Raw genomic sequence first — 15795 nt, forward strand, 5'->3', positions numbered from 1 at the left:
AGCACTCGATTGTAATGGAAAACAAATGGATCCGAGTCAAGTCGTGGTGGGTCAATCCAAGTAGGTACTAATGGAAAAGGAGCTTAATGGTATTGCGGGCCAGAAGTTTGACGCCCCTGGTACGGATGCTTGATGTAAGATTTCAGGCTATAGGACAATGAAAACTGTTTTGTAAGGACATTGTGTTATCAAGTTGTGAAATGAAAGTGTGAAGTGTTGCCCTGATGGTAGGGTATGGAAACAAATTTCAAAATCCATTCAATACTTCGTGGACAGCATCAGCAGGATCAACGAAGCTGGAACCATTCTTTTGCCAGAATCTGGAGGTTTGAGTCGATGAGCGCCACTGAATGATGGACAATCGATTGCACTCGCTCCACTCCACAGTACCGAGGTAGCAGAGCTCCTTCTTCCTCAGACTTAAACCCTGCTGCCATAGAATGTTTCAGAACACTTCAGGAAACCATTCTCTGTGAGACTGTATGCAACTCCACTTTCTTTAGCAGGTACGTACATCCGTCACCATGCCAGAATATACTTGTTACACCTGTTTCCAGGCAAAGTGTTAAAAACCCAAAAAGACACCCACCAGTGACAGGGGACCTTTTGCTGACTCCTGTCAGTTGTTCTCGTGTTAAACCAGATTCCTATGTGAACAACAATATGGTGAAATGTACATTTATTCAACTAGCATTCTCACATTCTCTTGCACAATCTTGCAAAATCAAATACTCTCAGATCCATATGTTTTTCAAGGGTCTTCTGAGCCGCTTTCAGGCCTTTTTTGCATAGTGAAATCTTCTACAATGATTGAACATGAATATCTCAAAGACTGTCAAAGATAACCTGCCATGGTTACTAGAATCAACAAGTGAATGAAAATGGCATTTTATTTACAATAAATGCCATTTTCTTGTTGAAAAGTATTCTATATCCTTAATTTTGTATTGTAATGAAATATTAAATAAATAAGAAAGTTATTTTAATTATTTGTGCTCAAATATGCAACTTTCCAGGACAGCTTGAAATTGTTTTTAATATTTTAAACAGCCATTTCACATTTTCTACCATGAACGTAAAACAGAGACAGTCGAACAGCAAATGTTCTGAACGTTGGCTGTTTTGAAACAGAGTAACCCATGTGTAAATTTTTGCATCTCACAGTAAATGTTAGGCCCTGACAGTGTCCGGCTGTGACCTTTTATTTTAACTATGTTGTTTATGTATTGTGAATGGTACTATTTTTATTCTTTACTCTTCTGAGAACATGCTTCCTAGTACAGGGCTCTATGGTCACATGATTAGTGGTGGTATTCTCCAACGCATGTTCAGTTTCACGTCAAAATATGCCTCTAATTTTTCCACTACTCTTTGCTCTGCTTTGAGCTTGCTGGACCGCCCATCCCTTCAAACTGGAGAGCACTAGTTTCCTTTTGAGATCTTGAGTCTGTGTATTTAAGATTTTATCTTTGCTTATGGAAAAGAGACCCAAACCAGTGCAAAAGAGATTCTAACCAGTGTTTTAATGAGTAGAATAACCCATTTAAAGTTCCCATTGATGAAATAAACCTTAAATCAGAGTACATATCATCTCAAATAAACAATATTTTGTTATGTATTTTACTCCATGATGTAAAACACTTCTGTACTTCATAGCAAGTTTCCAAAAATGTACAAGTGAAGATATTGTTTCAATCAGAACACTAAGTCATATATGAAACACAAAACTCACACCAAGTTATAGCTGAAGTCCATCTTTAAAAAAAAAAAAAAACCATGACAATTTTTTATGCATTAAAAAAAATTAATGTACATTTTTTACTACAAAGCACCCTAAACACGATTAACAGTAGTTCATTTATCCTTTTTCTCTTACTGTAAAGATATAAATCAACGTGATTTAACATTTGCTACTCATTAAAAGACATTTCAGTGTAATCAAGTATTAATCAATAAAACAGACAGATCCCGTAAACAAATGTAAATAATGACACTGAGCACTTTTATCCAGTTTAAGTAAACATGTTAATTCCACTCCTTCATGAATGTATACCTTCATAGCTACAATACACTGTGGAAGTGAGGAGTTTCAAGTGGGAGCAAAAAAAATAATGTTTAAATTCTCAGGCACTTAAATGGAGCCAGGATGCAAAATAACGCTGTTAGTTCTGAGCTGAGAGCAGGTCTGAGAAGGAACAGATAATCTATCCCATGCTGTGAGACTTTTGTCAGTTACATCAATATATTTTGATGTGTCAGACATTCATTTGCAGAGTAACAGGAGACTGACTCCATCTTAAAGCAACATTTATGGCAGGTTTTAGTAACAGCGTTGGCGTGCTTGACTCATTTTGGAGCAAAAAAACCATGATTTTTTGTCAATACCTGTTTTTTTATACTGCAGGGTGTCTGGTGATTTCCGCCCATTACTTTTTACTGCGGGATGAATTAAGCTTGAGTCCAGTTAGTGAGTTTCCTGGCTGTACCGTATTAATAACATGCACATTGCTAAGAGAGGGTAGGTGCGTTTCATTGTGCTAATGCATTTTCTCACGGCTCTCTGCAGCTTCTTAACTTTTCTCACACTATCAGCATGAGAAAAGTATGTGAGGTGCCAAATGAGTAGCCCTTCAGTTCTAAGTGCTGTTAGTGCGTTAACACATCAGGTGCTGGTGATACTTGGAGGCTGGTCAGTATTTATGCATCGTGTTGCACCATTAAAGACTTTGCATAGGAAACATTTGTATTTATTTGTTCTATGCGTCTTGGTTGTCCTTGAGGTGCACATAAGGGATTTGAAGAGCAAGAGTAGCCACTAGAAAGCATCAAATAGCATCATCATCATCATGAATCAAGCCTTCAGGAGACAATGGTTTGATGCATATGCTTAAAACAATGTGGCATGCCAATGGCCGGCTCTGTGTGTTTAATGTGGCACATCATAAATCAGGATTTTGGTTATGTTACATCGTTTTGTCATAAATTGTTTTGTCAGTGAGTCTGTGGACTGTTTTTGTGTGTGGTCTGTGCCTTTAAGAGACTATACATGTCCCTTGTCTGATTGGGTGAGCTGTTTTGGGCTGGCTTCAAAATGGCATCTGCTGATTGGCCCCCACTGTCAACTGGCCACTTCAAAAACTGTGTCTCCATACATCCCCTGACAGCAGCTGACACCAGACCTAGTTTTGATTAGTTTGATTTCTTGCTTTTGACCTTGGTTTACCCCAGAGTTAATGGTTTCAGTTTTGGTATTATTGGTGTCCCCACTTCGGCCTCCAAACCAGGAGAACCAGGGCAGGGTGGTACCGTTATCCGGTCCTTTGAGTAGTCCATTCTTTAAAAAGTCTGTTTTTATTCCTGTTTTAACAAGTCTTTGTCATTCCAGTTCTAATTGTTGTTAGGGTGCTGTGTTTTATCAGGCAACCAGCTGAACTGATAGGGTTCCCGTGGCACCAGGAGATCTATGTCAAGCCTCTTCTGTTCCTTTTCACTGTTCACCGTCCTGTACCCGAGCAACGACATGGCCCCTTTACACACTTCCTGGATTCGTCTGACCTTGTTGTATGGCAGCATGGTGCGCCAAGCCTGGGAGACGTTGGTAGCGCTCCTCGACGTGATCTTGAAGGCCTCTTTAATAGAGCCTTTGCCTTTTCCGTGGGTCACCTTGTAGATCCATGTGGCCAGCTCTGTGGTCATCTCCAGACCTACAAACTGATACATGGCATTGATCTCCTCGAGTGGATTGCGTGCCATGTCCTCGTAGCGAACCAATTTGTAGCGGCCTTTTAGAAATGGAGGGGGCTTCAGGACCGCCCTCTCGTTGATACGCACATGGCTGCGACAAATCTCCTGCATGACCTGATACTGTACCTCTGCTTCCTTAATGCGTTTCTGTTCCAAGACGATTGCGTTATCACTCATAAAGGCCTTGGCTGACTCTTCCCTAGACCGCACAACTGCCCGTGGGTCTCGGACCAGGTGGATGATGCGGAGATTTAAGTTCGAGTCCTGCAAAAGTGGATAAAGTGATTCCAGTTCAAAGAGCCGCACATCTTTGTACACCACGTGAGAGTAAGAGTCACACGCCTGCTCTACCCCCTGCAATCCCTCAGCACCACATTTCTCTAGGCACAGAGTCTGGTTGCTGAACTGATTACGTGGCGTAAGAGAACAGATTGGTGGCGAGCACAGAGCTCGACTGTGACTCCACATAAACAAAGACGACACATTGGGGTACTCTGGAAGGTAGGACTCCATCACTGAGAAGTCACACTGGAACACGCTCCGTAAGAGATCCCTCACTGCCATTCGAAGCACCCTTGCACCGTTTTTCTGCAGTTTGGTCCACACATGCCAGCCAGGCTCCATAAGATAGAAGACAGACGGGTGCTGACTGAATACCTGGCCCAGGAAGGATGAGCCTGATCTCCACGATGACAGCAGCAGAACATGGACTTTGGCGTTGGAGGGTTGTGGGTCACAGGGGCTGAGTTGGGTGTACCAGCTAAAGAACAGCACTACTCCTGCCCCCTGTAAAATCACCAGAAACATCATGGTGCTGCAGTTCACTCTGTAGCGCGGCATCGTGGCTGTGAGCTGCTGTCAGACAGTCGTCCTTTGTTTGAATCCTCTCTTTGGTCCTGTGTTGAGGTGTTTATCTTTGCTGCATGAAAAAGCAAGACAGACAGAGAGAGAGAAATTCATATTCAAGATTTGACAATCATATTTATGCAGCACTCAAAATCTCTTGCAAATTATTATCAAGCATGTGTCAAAAAGAGAGAGCCCATACGCTCTTATAAATTAGCTGACTTTGGGACATTAATAGTGACACAACATTGATTAAGAAAATATGACTTTTGTTATCAGTTTTTTTATCTGATGAAAAGCTCAAATAATAAATAAATTAGATTAATTTTACTTAGAGACTAGTTATACTTGCTCCAGTAAATGAGGCCTTGTGCAGCTTTAAATGCTAAAAAAAATTACATGTATAGTGGAAGTATTTTAAACTGTTTTAATTTTGATGATTATGGCTCATGAAAATCAGAAATCTGTTATCTCAAAGTGTTAGCATATTTAATTCAAAGTTTGCATATGAATGGCGTGTATTTCTCAGTCTATTTTAGCACTAAAACCACAATCATGGGGACAACTGCCGATGCAACAGTTACCCAAATGATCATCGACATCCTGTACAAAGATTTTTGTATTTCATTTCAGGCTCATAGCGCCTAGGTACAGGAGTCCAGGTTTTTGAATGGTTTGAGATACTATGTCCTCTATGTTGGTGGTGGTGGTTGGTCTGCTGTGTTTCATCGAGTCCAAAGCCAACACAGCATTTCCCAGGAGATGTGTGAACACTTCATGCTTATATCTCCTGACAAGCTTTATGGACATGGTGCTTCCCTTTTCCAACATGACATAGCACCTGCCCACAGCTCAAAAACATCATTACTGTGTGTGACTGGCCTGACCTGGCACCCCAGCAGTGCAACAATGTGATCGCCTCCCTGCCACACCACACGTGCTGAAATTCTTGGCAAATAAGTCCCAACCAAGTAATGAGTTTGTAAATATGGTTTAAGTAAATTTTAAATACTTTTATCATGTGTCTGACAAAACATAATCTGAGATACTGAAATGATGATTTAATGAGCTTTAAGCCCATAATCCCTGAGTAAAGAAACATTTTACATAGATGAAGAACCTAACAATAAACTAGTGCAGAGTGAACTCAGGTCAAAGAAGTGGAGCAATATCCTTTAAGAGCACTACTTAGAAATCCATTGCGTTCTTATTCTATTACAGTTTTGTTTTCATCTAAAGTCTCACCTTAGACATTTTATAGAGATGTCTGCAAAGATTATGGCTAATGTCAGTGCGTCAAATTACAAGCTGAGCAAGTTTCAACAATTTAAAAGGATTCAAATGACACTCAGCCAGTCAGACTAAGTCACTAGCTTATATCTGTTATAGCCCATATAATGTTTATATCTAACTTTGTAAATAATGTGTTGCTAATATTATTAAGTGTACTGACAGCTAATAAACCAAAGATAGGTTCATTTGATAGATACACTCCTCACACTTGGAACACATCATGCACTGACTGTACCTGACAAAGTCACGTGCTACACACAGCACAGTCAGACCTTCCGGCACAATCTCAGCAAAAACTGTGAAAAGGTATTTGAATCATTCATTACCTTTTCAGGTTTATTTTTACCCATTCATGTTCGCACCTTCATTTTCAGTGCAGATAAAACAGATAAGCAGATAAGATTGCAAAACGCTCTTGCAAATTTTTCCTGTTGTACTTCTGTGTCTGTAATTAGCTCAGTGCATTTTTACCTCATTCTTTCTACACATACGCACGAGTATACATCCATCGTCACAGTCTATTTTAAGTGACTCAGTTTCCATTACAAAATCACATGAATCCCAAAGAACCACCTCCCATTCTGCTTGCTTTTTATTATTATTATTTATTTATGATGTGTTCTACAATATTTGTCAATTTAACCAATTTTGCAGGGCAATCTTCATATACAAGATTAATTTTCATATATGAGAGACCTGACAGAATATGGAAATGACTTTTGTGCTTTTTCCTGCCTATCTTGAAATCTTTGAAGCATTTCCACTGGACTAAACATGTTAAAAACAAAGACTGTGCTGAGAATTCAGTGACATTTACAAGCAAAGCTGTCATCCAGAGAACAAGTTAGAAGCATGATTGCATCTTAATTGGTGGATTTTGAGACATTTGTTGGACTTTGTGTCCCTCGCTGCTGCAGGAGAACTTCATGCTGGTTTGGAATGCAGAGAGAGCTCGGGTTAGTGCAGAGAGAAAACTGCAAACACTGGCACGGCTTCACTGAATGATTTTTCCTGCATCATGCCACTGTAGCAAGCGGCCTTTATGTAGCTGTTCAGTGTACATTTTTAAGGATTGAAGAAGAAAAAAGTTCATTTACATTAAATGTGTTTTCATAGAAAATAAAGGGTCCAGTTTTATTGTTACTTCATTGCATATGAGATGGTTTTAGTAAAGTTATAACTTTTGGCTACTTTTAAATGCGACACTTTCTATTGATACTTTTTAGATACTTTTAAACCAACCCTATACAAAACTCTGATCTCTCCCCTAATGTTCCAATGTCACGCAACATGCTAACATGTGAGGCGTGTCACCTCACCGGCGGCTTATGACAGGAATGCTGTCACCTGATGACAGTTGAAAATACTGGCAGCATTCTTCTTTCGCCGAGTGCAGGAAGAAGGAAGAAGAGCAAGATCCCTGATGATAAAGCAAATCATGGTAGTATGTCATAAGATGTCTGAACAGGCTGGGACACGAGCTAATCAACTTTTGACCCTCGAGATAGTGAAACAGTGATAGTGAAATCCTAGTGTGGCAATAACTACCTAGTTAGTTGGTAACTGATGTGAACCACCCTTCTTAAACATTTTGAATCACATGGGCTGATTTTGAACATGGTGAAAAAATCAGACCTAAACATCACACATTAATAATAAAAATAATAATGGATTGGATTTAGCGCTTTTCAAGGCACCCAAAGCGCTTTACAATGCCACTATTCATTCACTCTCACACATTAACCACTGAAACTTTACACAGGTATTAATCACGCCACTGTATTCCTGCTCTCTCTGTTTCTCTGGGTCGTCTGACTGTTGGGAATTTCCCTCTGTATCAATGTAGAGTCATTACCTTACATACAAATTGCCTCGAGGTGATTGTTGCTGGGATTTGGTGATATATTTAAAAAATCTATTTCATTTATTGAAACTATCAGGTGTCAGGGCATTTAGCCACCTGCTACTCACAGATAGAAGGGCCTGAGTTTGACTCGTGTATCTGGGGCCTTTCTGTGTGGAGTTTGCATATTTTCTCAATGTTTGTGTGAGTCTTCTCTGGGTACTCTGGCTTCCTCACACAGTCCAAAGTTCGTGGGAATTAGTATTTAATTAGTTAATTATTAATTAGTGATTCCAAATTTCCCACAGGTATGAATTGCTGTGTGTCTCTCTGTGTCAGCCCTCTTTCAGATTCCAGGGTATGCCCTACCTCTCAACCCTATGACAGCTGGGATAGGCTCCAGCCCCCCCTGGTGCATGAAAGTATCAGTCAAAGATTCAATCCTCAAATATTTTCAGACAAGCACTTATTCATCCACCGAAAAACACACGCTAAGCTCGACATTTAGCTAATAACAGAAGATGAAACCTGAGAAAGTTACAGTCTTGTTAGCTGCTGATCCTTTCCCTATAAGAACCCCTTACCTGTTGAGTAACCTTCCTCTTAAACTTTCAGATAAATGCAGAAAAAAAATCTTAAAATTAACAACTTGTGACAACTGGCAAAAGAAATCTTTCAAACCATATTTACTCACTTGTACTGAAAGGCAGGATTTTATTGTATTATTTTCTAACTGAGCTATCACTAAATACTAAAATATCTGGATGAATGTCTTGCTTAAACTGTAATGCGCGTCCACATACTTGCATGTGGGCGCAGATCTGATGTAGAGGCAATAATGCCAGGTAATGTCAAGTTTCAGATCACTTTGTACTCTCTTAAATTTCAACAGGCTGCTCAGCTGAAAAAGTGGAAACTTTCCCCGAGGTGATGCTGCACAATTTAGCATTGTAAGACTGAAGTGCTGAATCGTCAAAAAAACGAAAATCCCGATTGGCTTTCAAAGATGCTGTTAAATGATATTTAACTGCTGAAAACAGCAAGCACTGTGCACTCAGACATAAGGTGACATGGATCCATCACATGCAAAACTGCCTGAGGCTGTAATCTGCCCTTTAATTTGAAATGCTAACATGAGCCTGCAGTGTCACAGACACAGTGGATAAACAGGGACAAGCCTGCAGAATGCCGCCCAAGATCAACATCATTTCTGTTAGAAATATAAAGAACATTTATACTGGAGATGAATTTCTCAACCCACAATTAAAGGAGCGATGGCAATCTGTCTTAAGTTTGGGATCACAGAAACTAAAGCGGGACAAACCACATATGAAGCTACAAGTGTGTTGGTGGAGCAGATCAGGTGTGATGGCGCAGTGGGAAAAAAAGATTATTCTCAAAATTGTCAAATTCTTTTGTACTGTGACTTCAGTAGAACTGTTTTGTTTGTAGGGAGACGAATCAGCTGACCAGGGCACTAGTCAAATGAAGTTTATAAATATGATTCCATACAAGAGGATGATAAATGACACTGGCATTTTGCTGCTGGGATTCTTTCACCTGTGCTTTGACAAATTTCATTTACTGATTTTAAATCTGTTTTCGTCTTGCAAGTTCCCGTTTTTTTAGTTATGTTCCAAGTATTGGACAGCTGGACTGGACAGAAACAGCGACTCATTATAAAATTAAAGAAAGTAAGTGTGCTCTGCAGAAAAGTAAGCCCAAAATTAATGAAGGTCTTTTTGTTGGTTCTAAAATCTGTGAACTGATACTTGACGATGAGTTTGAATGGAAACCGGAGCCAAGTGAATCAGTAGCCTGGGAAGCATTAGTGCAGGTTGTCCAAAATTTACTTTGGAATCACAGAGCAGAGAATTTTGCTAAAATCACATCAGCTAACGAGTGCAAAATGTCACTGAAGATGCACTTTTGTTCACCCAAACCTGGGCAAAGTCAATGATGAGCGTGGAAAAAGATAAAAGATCAAATAAAATGTTGGAAAACTGATACCGGGGACAGTGTAATCTGAGCTTGATGGTTGACTGCTTCTGGTTCTTTGTAAAAGACATGCATGCTCAGTACAAGTGCTAAAGTAAGTGGCTAAAACATTTTTGAGCAGACATTTTTTTGACAGTCTCAAATGTATGCTCAACTGTGAGGTTCAACCATGTGCACCTCACAGTTGAGCAAAAGTTCAGCACAGTTCATTACTGTAAACGTTGCCACAGTTCCCTAGCACTAACTAATCCCAGCAGCCTGCACACGCAGCCTTTAAATTGATCTGAATGCAGTGCCCTGATCAGGCTGCATGAAGAACATACTTGACATTAGGTATTACCCCGCCTCTTAGATTTAATTACTCATGAAGGTGCTGACATGTTAAGACTTTCTCTCCTGTTTATGTCTTGAACAGATTAGACAGCACACTGAACAATGGAGAAGTAAACAAAAGGTAAATGCTTTTAATACCCCAATCTTCATCTGGATTTATATAATTTATGACTGTGTGATATTATACACACGCACCTTGTGTAAACATGGATCTGCAGCGTCTTGTGTGCAGACATTGTGCGACGCCTTGCGTGGTGAGTCCAAGTGCAGGAGACACTTTGCTGTCTTTGTGAGGAGAACAGTGCTGGCAAGCAGCACCGTGAACTACAGCGCTGCAACACCGAAGAGATCCAGATATTCGTCTGCTAAGAAGCATACATTATTGCACCTGCATGGCGAGCTGCGCCAGCTGCAACCTTTCCTTGTGATTATCATTTCTGACAAAGCGGCTACTCGAAAACACTCGCTGCTCGTCCTGCTCAGCTCTGTGTGCATGAAAGAACACAGGCTCTCAGGGTTGTTTCGGGGTGTCTTGCAGCTGCTTGATCAGTGGATAAATAAACCACAGAGTCAGCCAAACCTCAACAATCCACTTAAATTAAATCACTCGCTTTGTTCATGAAGTCTGCCTGAAGGTGGCCATTCTTTAATTGTACTTTCTGATGTTTGTAGTTGGTAATGGAATGCATATAAGAGCTGCAGAGTGCTCTTTAGACCACTCTGTATCTTGTAAGTGTACAGATCCAACTCTAAAAAGCTTCTTAAACATATGACAAAAGATTTGAGCCGATATGTGTATAAACAAAATCAATGAGCCTTTCAAGCTGGCCTATCACATACTCTGTAGTCTTTGTGAACCTGAACCGTACTTGTTTCTGAAAAGTAAAAATAAACATTTGCTCAGTTTTTGACGTAGTTGTTCACACTTTGGCCAAACAAGCAAAAGATCCCTAGTTTGTTGAAGGAGAGTTTGTGGGTGCTCTTGGCCCATCAGCCAATCGTGGAAAAGAGTAAACTTCTTAAGTGCAAACAGCTAAAATGAAGCCAAATGTTAAAAACCGTGAAAAGTGCCCGTTGTCCCTGTCTGTGCTTTCAAAAATGTATATTTGGATATTTTATGGGGGTTTTCTCCTATGAAACTCTGCGTTCACCTTCTATGGATGCACAATCTGATACTGGACACAGGTTCAGTCCTATTCAGTTCATTGTTGCTCTGCATTTATAACTCTACATAGCAGAAGCGTTGCTCCTGTTACCAGCAGCACAGCTAATATAGCATGGAGGAAGCTGGCAGCATAGGTTCAACAGTCGGGAGGTATTCCAAGCATACTGCATCAACAGCTTTACATATTTGAAGTGGTTTTTACTGCTTATCAAACTGTTGCCAAGTGGGGTGACTCAACTGAAAATCTCCAACAACAGTGCTTTCTTTGTTGGTTTCTCTCTCGCTCTGTTTACTTTAACACATGTTGGGAGGCTTTTACTATACTCACTGTAACATAAAGTGTTGATAATCTTGGTTAATATTAAAATAATCTCTCATTTCACCTGCCTCCTATTACACCAGTCTCCTTCCCCTGCTCTGACAGCAGGGTGCAGTAAAGAGCTGGTCGTTTTCTTCTGTAAGCAGACCTGAAACAAACATTGACACTGAAAACATGATTCATGTGTGTTTTCTTTCCACCTCTTCTTTCTTTTTGCATTTACATTTATCAGCTGTTATAAATGCTGATATTCAGCAAATCACCAGCCACCAATTTTTTGCAAGCTATTAAATTTCAAGACTTGGTGGCGTTTAAAACAGCGCAAATAAGATAGAAAAGAAAGAAATAAAGTGTTTGCAAAAGAGGGAAATGGAATTTTAAAATACAAAGTGTTAGAACAACTTTTAAAAATGTCTATCTCAATAGCAGGAGTTAAATTATGGAACAGTCTAACAGAAGAAATTAAAGAAAGTAACAACATAAACCAGTTTAAAGTGAAATATAAAAAACTGATTTTTAACAAATATAAGAATGAAGAAAACGGGGTAAACCCAGGGCGGTAATGTTGTTCGTAATAGTGTTTTAGTTTGTTTGTCTCATCATTTGTGAATCTGCAAACGTTGCCACTCAGTCCTTATTTATATGAAAGTAACTATACTGTGGTGGGGCTTGTTTATTTGTTTTGTTTGTTTGTTTGTTTGTTTTGATTTACTTTTGCTTCATATGTTGTTTGTTTAATTTAAGGCTAAAACAAAATGAAATCAATGAGAGGTAAAATTTGAGGCGGTAGGGACTAATAAGTGTATACTTCTGCCTACTCCGTTTCAAACAAAAGAATGGAATGATATTTTGTAATGATTGTGAATTCACGTTTGAAATAAAAATGAAATGAACTGAACTAAATCATAAATAAATCAGCTCATAAAATTTGTTTATTTTCTGTAAATGTTCCTTAAGCATGTGCTTATATAGAAACAGTCTCTCAGCTATCCTCCGTCAGAAACACCTTTGACATTATGACTCATATTTCTTCTCATAACCTGAAACACTCATAGACACATCCAGTATTTCCTCTGATGTCACAGTCCCTTGATGTGTTTCTCAAAAATTAAATTGTAGTTTCCTTTAGAGTACGAACAACGTAATAACAAAGCCAGTGTTCTTGGTTTGCTTTGTTCTTGGCCGTTACTGATTCCCCCTTTCGTGTTATCAATACTGCTTTGTCTTTTATCTCCACTCCCTTTGAATATTTAACCAGTTTAACACTAATACGAAAGCACACATAAGTAATGGTCAGTGGTACCCATGCACCAGTCAGCTGGGATGCATCTTTTTTTTTTTCAGACATTATTTGGTAACTTTATATTTTTGCTGTGGATTTCTACACTGTCACTATCACAAAGTGCTCTTAATCCACTTACTATTATTATTGTTATCTCTTCCATTGAATAGCGATTTGTGTGTTTGCAGATCAGCTGAAGTAATCTTATCAACTACCCACTGGAAACGCTATAGAGGAAAGCCCACATTTAAGGATGATTGACACGGGCACTTGAGCAGAGCAGGCTTCCTCATATTACCTCTATAAGTTTACAGTTAGTTCAAACACTCAGCCTCAGGAGTACCCATCACCATTCTTTCTTTTTTATTTATATATATATATATATATATATATATATATATATATATATATATATATATATATATATATATATATATATATATATATATTATGTCAAATTCTGTTTCAAAATTGGGGGGGAAGAGAAAAATTTTAAATGAAAGGCAGTGTGACAAATTTAATAGCTTTACACCTGATGTTTTTGAAAAAAAAAATATAGCTATATATTCATCTGTACGACAGATAGAGTCTCACATTTTAGACTGCTGCTCAGCGTGTGGCCCGTATAATGTCTGTCTGTGAAGCACAAACGTGACATGAATATTGGCAGCTTTTAATTACTTCATTCATTCACTGCCTTCAAATGAACCCCGTGGAATCTGGTAAATATTGTACAGAATAAAAACGGCCGAAGAGGCTTGTAGCTGGCACTTGTAATCACATTACAGAAGACTGTGTAACGGCACAGACCAAACTAACTCTGGGGGGATAAACGGGGGGTAATGGAGTCCCCTGCGCCTACCTGGGTGGTCACGGATTCTGATCTTTGGAGTTTCGTTACATTGTTGCGTTGCTCGGTCTTAAAGACGAATTTATTGACATGGTTGTAAAAGAATCGCCAAGATGGGCAGAAAAGAGGGTCGTAACCGTAGAGAAGCGAGCGGGTTGTAGTTTATTCGTCTTTTTCTTTTTCTTTTTTTACCTCTTATTCCACCAAAGAGAAAGAAAAAAGTCTCACCTTTTATTTTGTTGTCGGTCGCGCTGTCTGACAACGGAGCCGGTCCACAGCCCTCTGAACTCTCCCCTCCTCCGCCGCCCTCGGTCACCAGCTGCTCGGAGAACTTTCTTGTAGTGGCCGTGCACAAGGCGAAGTTTTGAGACGTGGCCGGTGGCAGTGCAGGGCTGACGGGCTGGCAGAGGGCTGGGCGGGGGCTGCTGGTCACAGAGATAGGAGAGTGGTGGAAGGTGGGTGGGTGCGTGGATGTGTGTAACGGAACAGTTATAAAGGCGACATTTACGGCGCATCGATGGCAGACATCCTTCCCAACATTTATTCTTGTGTGTGGTGCAGTAGGCTACAGATGTTAACTGCCCTGTGGTCCAGTCCCAGTGTTTTATCTCCGTTACCAGCTGCAATGCAGCCACTACCTTTATAACTCTGTGTTTATTGTACTTACATTTTAACCCATCCGATCTTTTTTGGCCACTGAAAACATGTTTACAGAACTATTGTTATGTTTTATATTGTTATATTTGTGCTGTCCTCTTGGTCAGATTACGCTTTAAAAAGACATTTTTAATGTGAACGAGATTTTGATATCATTCACGAGGGATACATTTGACATATATTTCACATATCCTCCTGAGAACCAGCAAACAAGTATCTTCCAGTTTAACGTTTTTTGTGATGCCCTGCCTATTTGAACGTAGAGGCGACTCAAAAACATGAGGTATCATTGGAAAGGCACAGATGTCCCCGTTTGAGCTCACTTTAGGGCTTATTACAGTAGCTTGAATAAATCAAAAGATGTAGACCAAAAACAGATGTCCATTTGTCCAGTTTTTGGCAAATACACACTTTCAAGTCACTTTCCTATTCAAAAATAACTTTGCAAACAGGAGAGACACTAGATCTAAACTCAAGGACGCGTGAGGAAAGTTGACATTGTCGTCAGAACATTTCCATCCTATTTGTTTTTGCTATTTTCAGTACAGTCAAGCTTTAAAACTAGCTGCACAAGCTGACGGGTAGATAAATGAGGGCTCCTCCTCTGCACTGGCTCATCGGCTCAGTGTCCTCCCCAGTTATGCTGGTTATCATCATGGCTGCAGAAGCACGAAGCTGCAGAACTCTACTGAATCTCCAAACATTGATTCTGTTCATCTGGACGTAGCGTTTTCAGTGGGAGACTACTGAATAATTCAGCTGAGCTCGCATTGCATTAATGTGGGGGTTTTAAGTTTTCATTACAATGTCTCACTGTCTGCAAGGGCCCCTCATCATAACTTTTCTAGCAGGCTACAATTTCAAGTGTCCATCCTCCGTTTTGATAAGGGACTTAACCAAGGTGTCGTTGAGCATTGTGCCTTAAAGTAAACTTTGATATAGTTCAATCCAACGACTGTCTAAATGTATTTTCTACAGTCATTGGTTTAATCAGTCGATAATAGGAGAACCAAAGCAATTTTAATAGCCAGTATGTCACGGCTGCCGAGGCGAGCTGTGTGGTGTTGGAGGAAAGGAGGACCCAAAATGCAGGCGATGACTGATGTTTATTTACAGGGTGGTGTAGTGGCAAACAAGCAGTGAGGGATGACAGGGAACTAAAGAAACCTAAACTGGAAAAACTAAACAACAAACCTGAGAACATACGAAATGGGGAGAGTGGCAGAGAGCCGCAGACAGGGAACAGGACACTGTGGAACACAGATGAACCGACAACAGGCAGGAGAACACACAGGGCTTAAATACACACAGCAGTAATCAGGGGACGAGACAGGAGGGCAACACACCTGGAAGAAGTCAGAGCTGACGGGACAGGGGAAACGTAAACTGAACACACTCACACGAGACAGGGACCTTCAGAATAAAACAGGAAACTCAGACACAGAAGCAGACAAGACACTGAACT

General features: G+C 40.0%; 1 protein-coding gene across 1 annotated transcript; it reads right to left on the bottom strand.

Moving 5' to 3' along the window:
- Positions 1-1049: 1049 nt before the first annotated feature.
- On the bottom strand, positions 1050-14098 carry LOC146666727 (carbohydrate sulfotransferase 6-like). The gene is made up of 2 exons (XM_085414855.1): positions 13902-14098; positions 1050-4663 (listed from the first exon to the last, which is right to left on the bottom strand). Exon 2 carries the CDS (start codon positions 4582-4584, stop codon positions 3388-3390), a length of 1197 nt encoding a protein of 398 aa, XP_085270981.1. The 5' UTR covers positions 4585-4663; positions 13902-14098; the 3' UTR covers positions 1050-3387.
- Between the last annotated feature and the right edge of the window lie 1697 nt (positions 14099-15795).

The sequence above is a fragment of the Rhamphochromis longiceps genome, linkage group LG7 (assembly GCF_057381845.1).
Source record: "Rhamphochromis longiceps isolate RC_006_pf linkage group LG7, R_longiceps_female_GT1.1, whole genome shotgun sequence".
Classification (NCBI taxonomy): Eukaryota; Metazoa; Chordata; class Actinopteri; order Cichliformes; family Cichlidae; genus Rhamphochromis; species Rhamphochromis longiceps.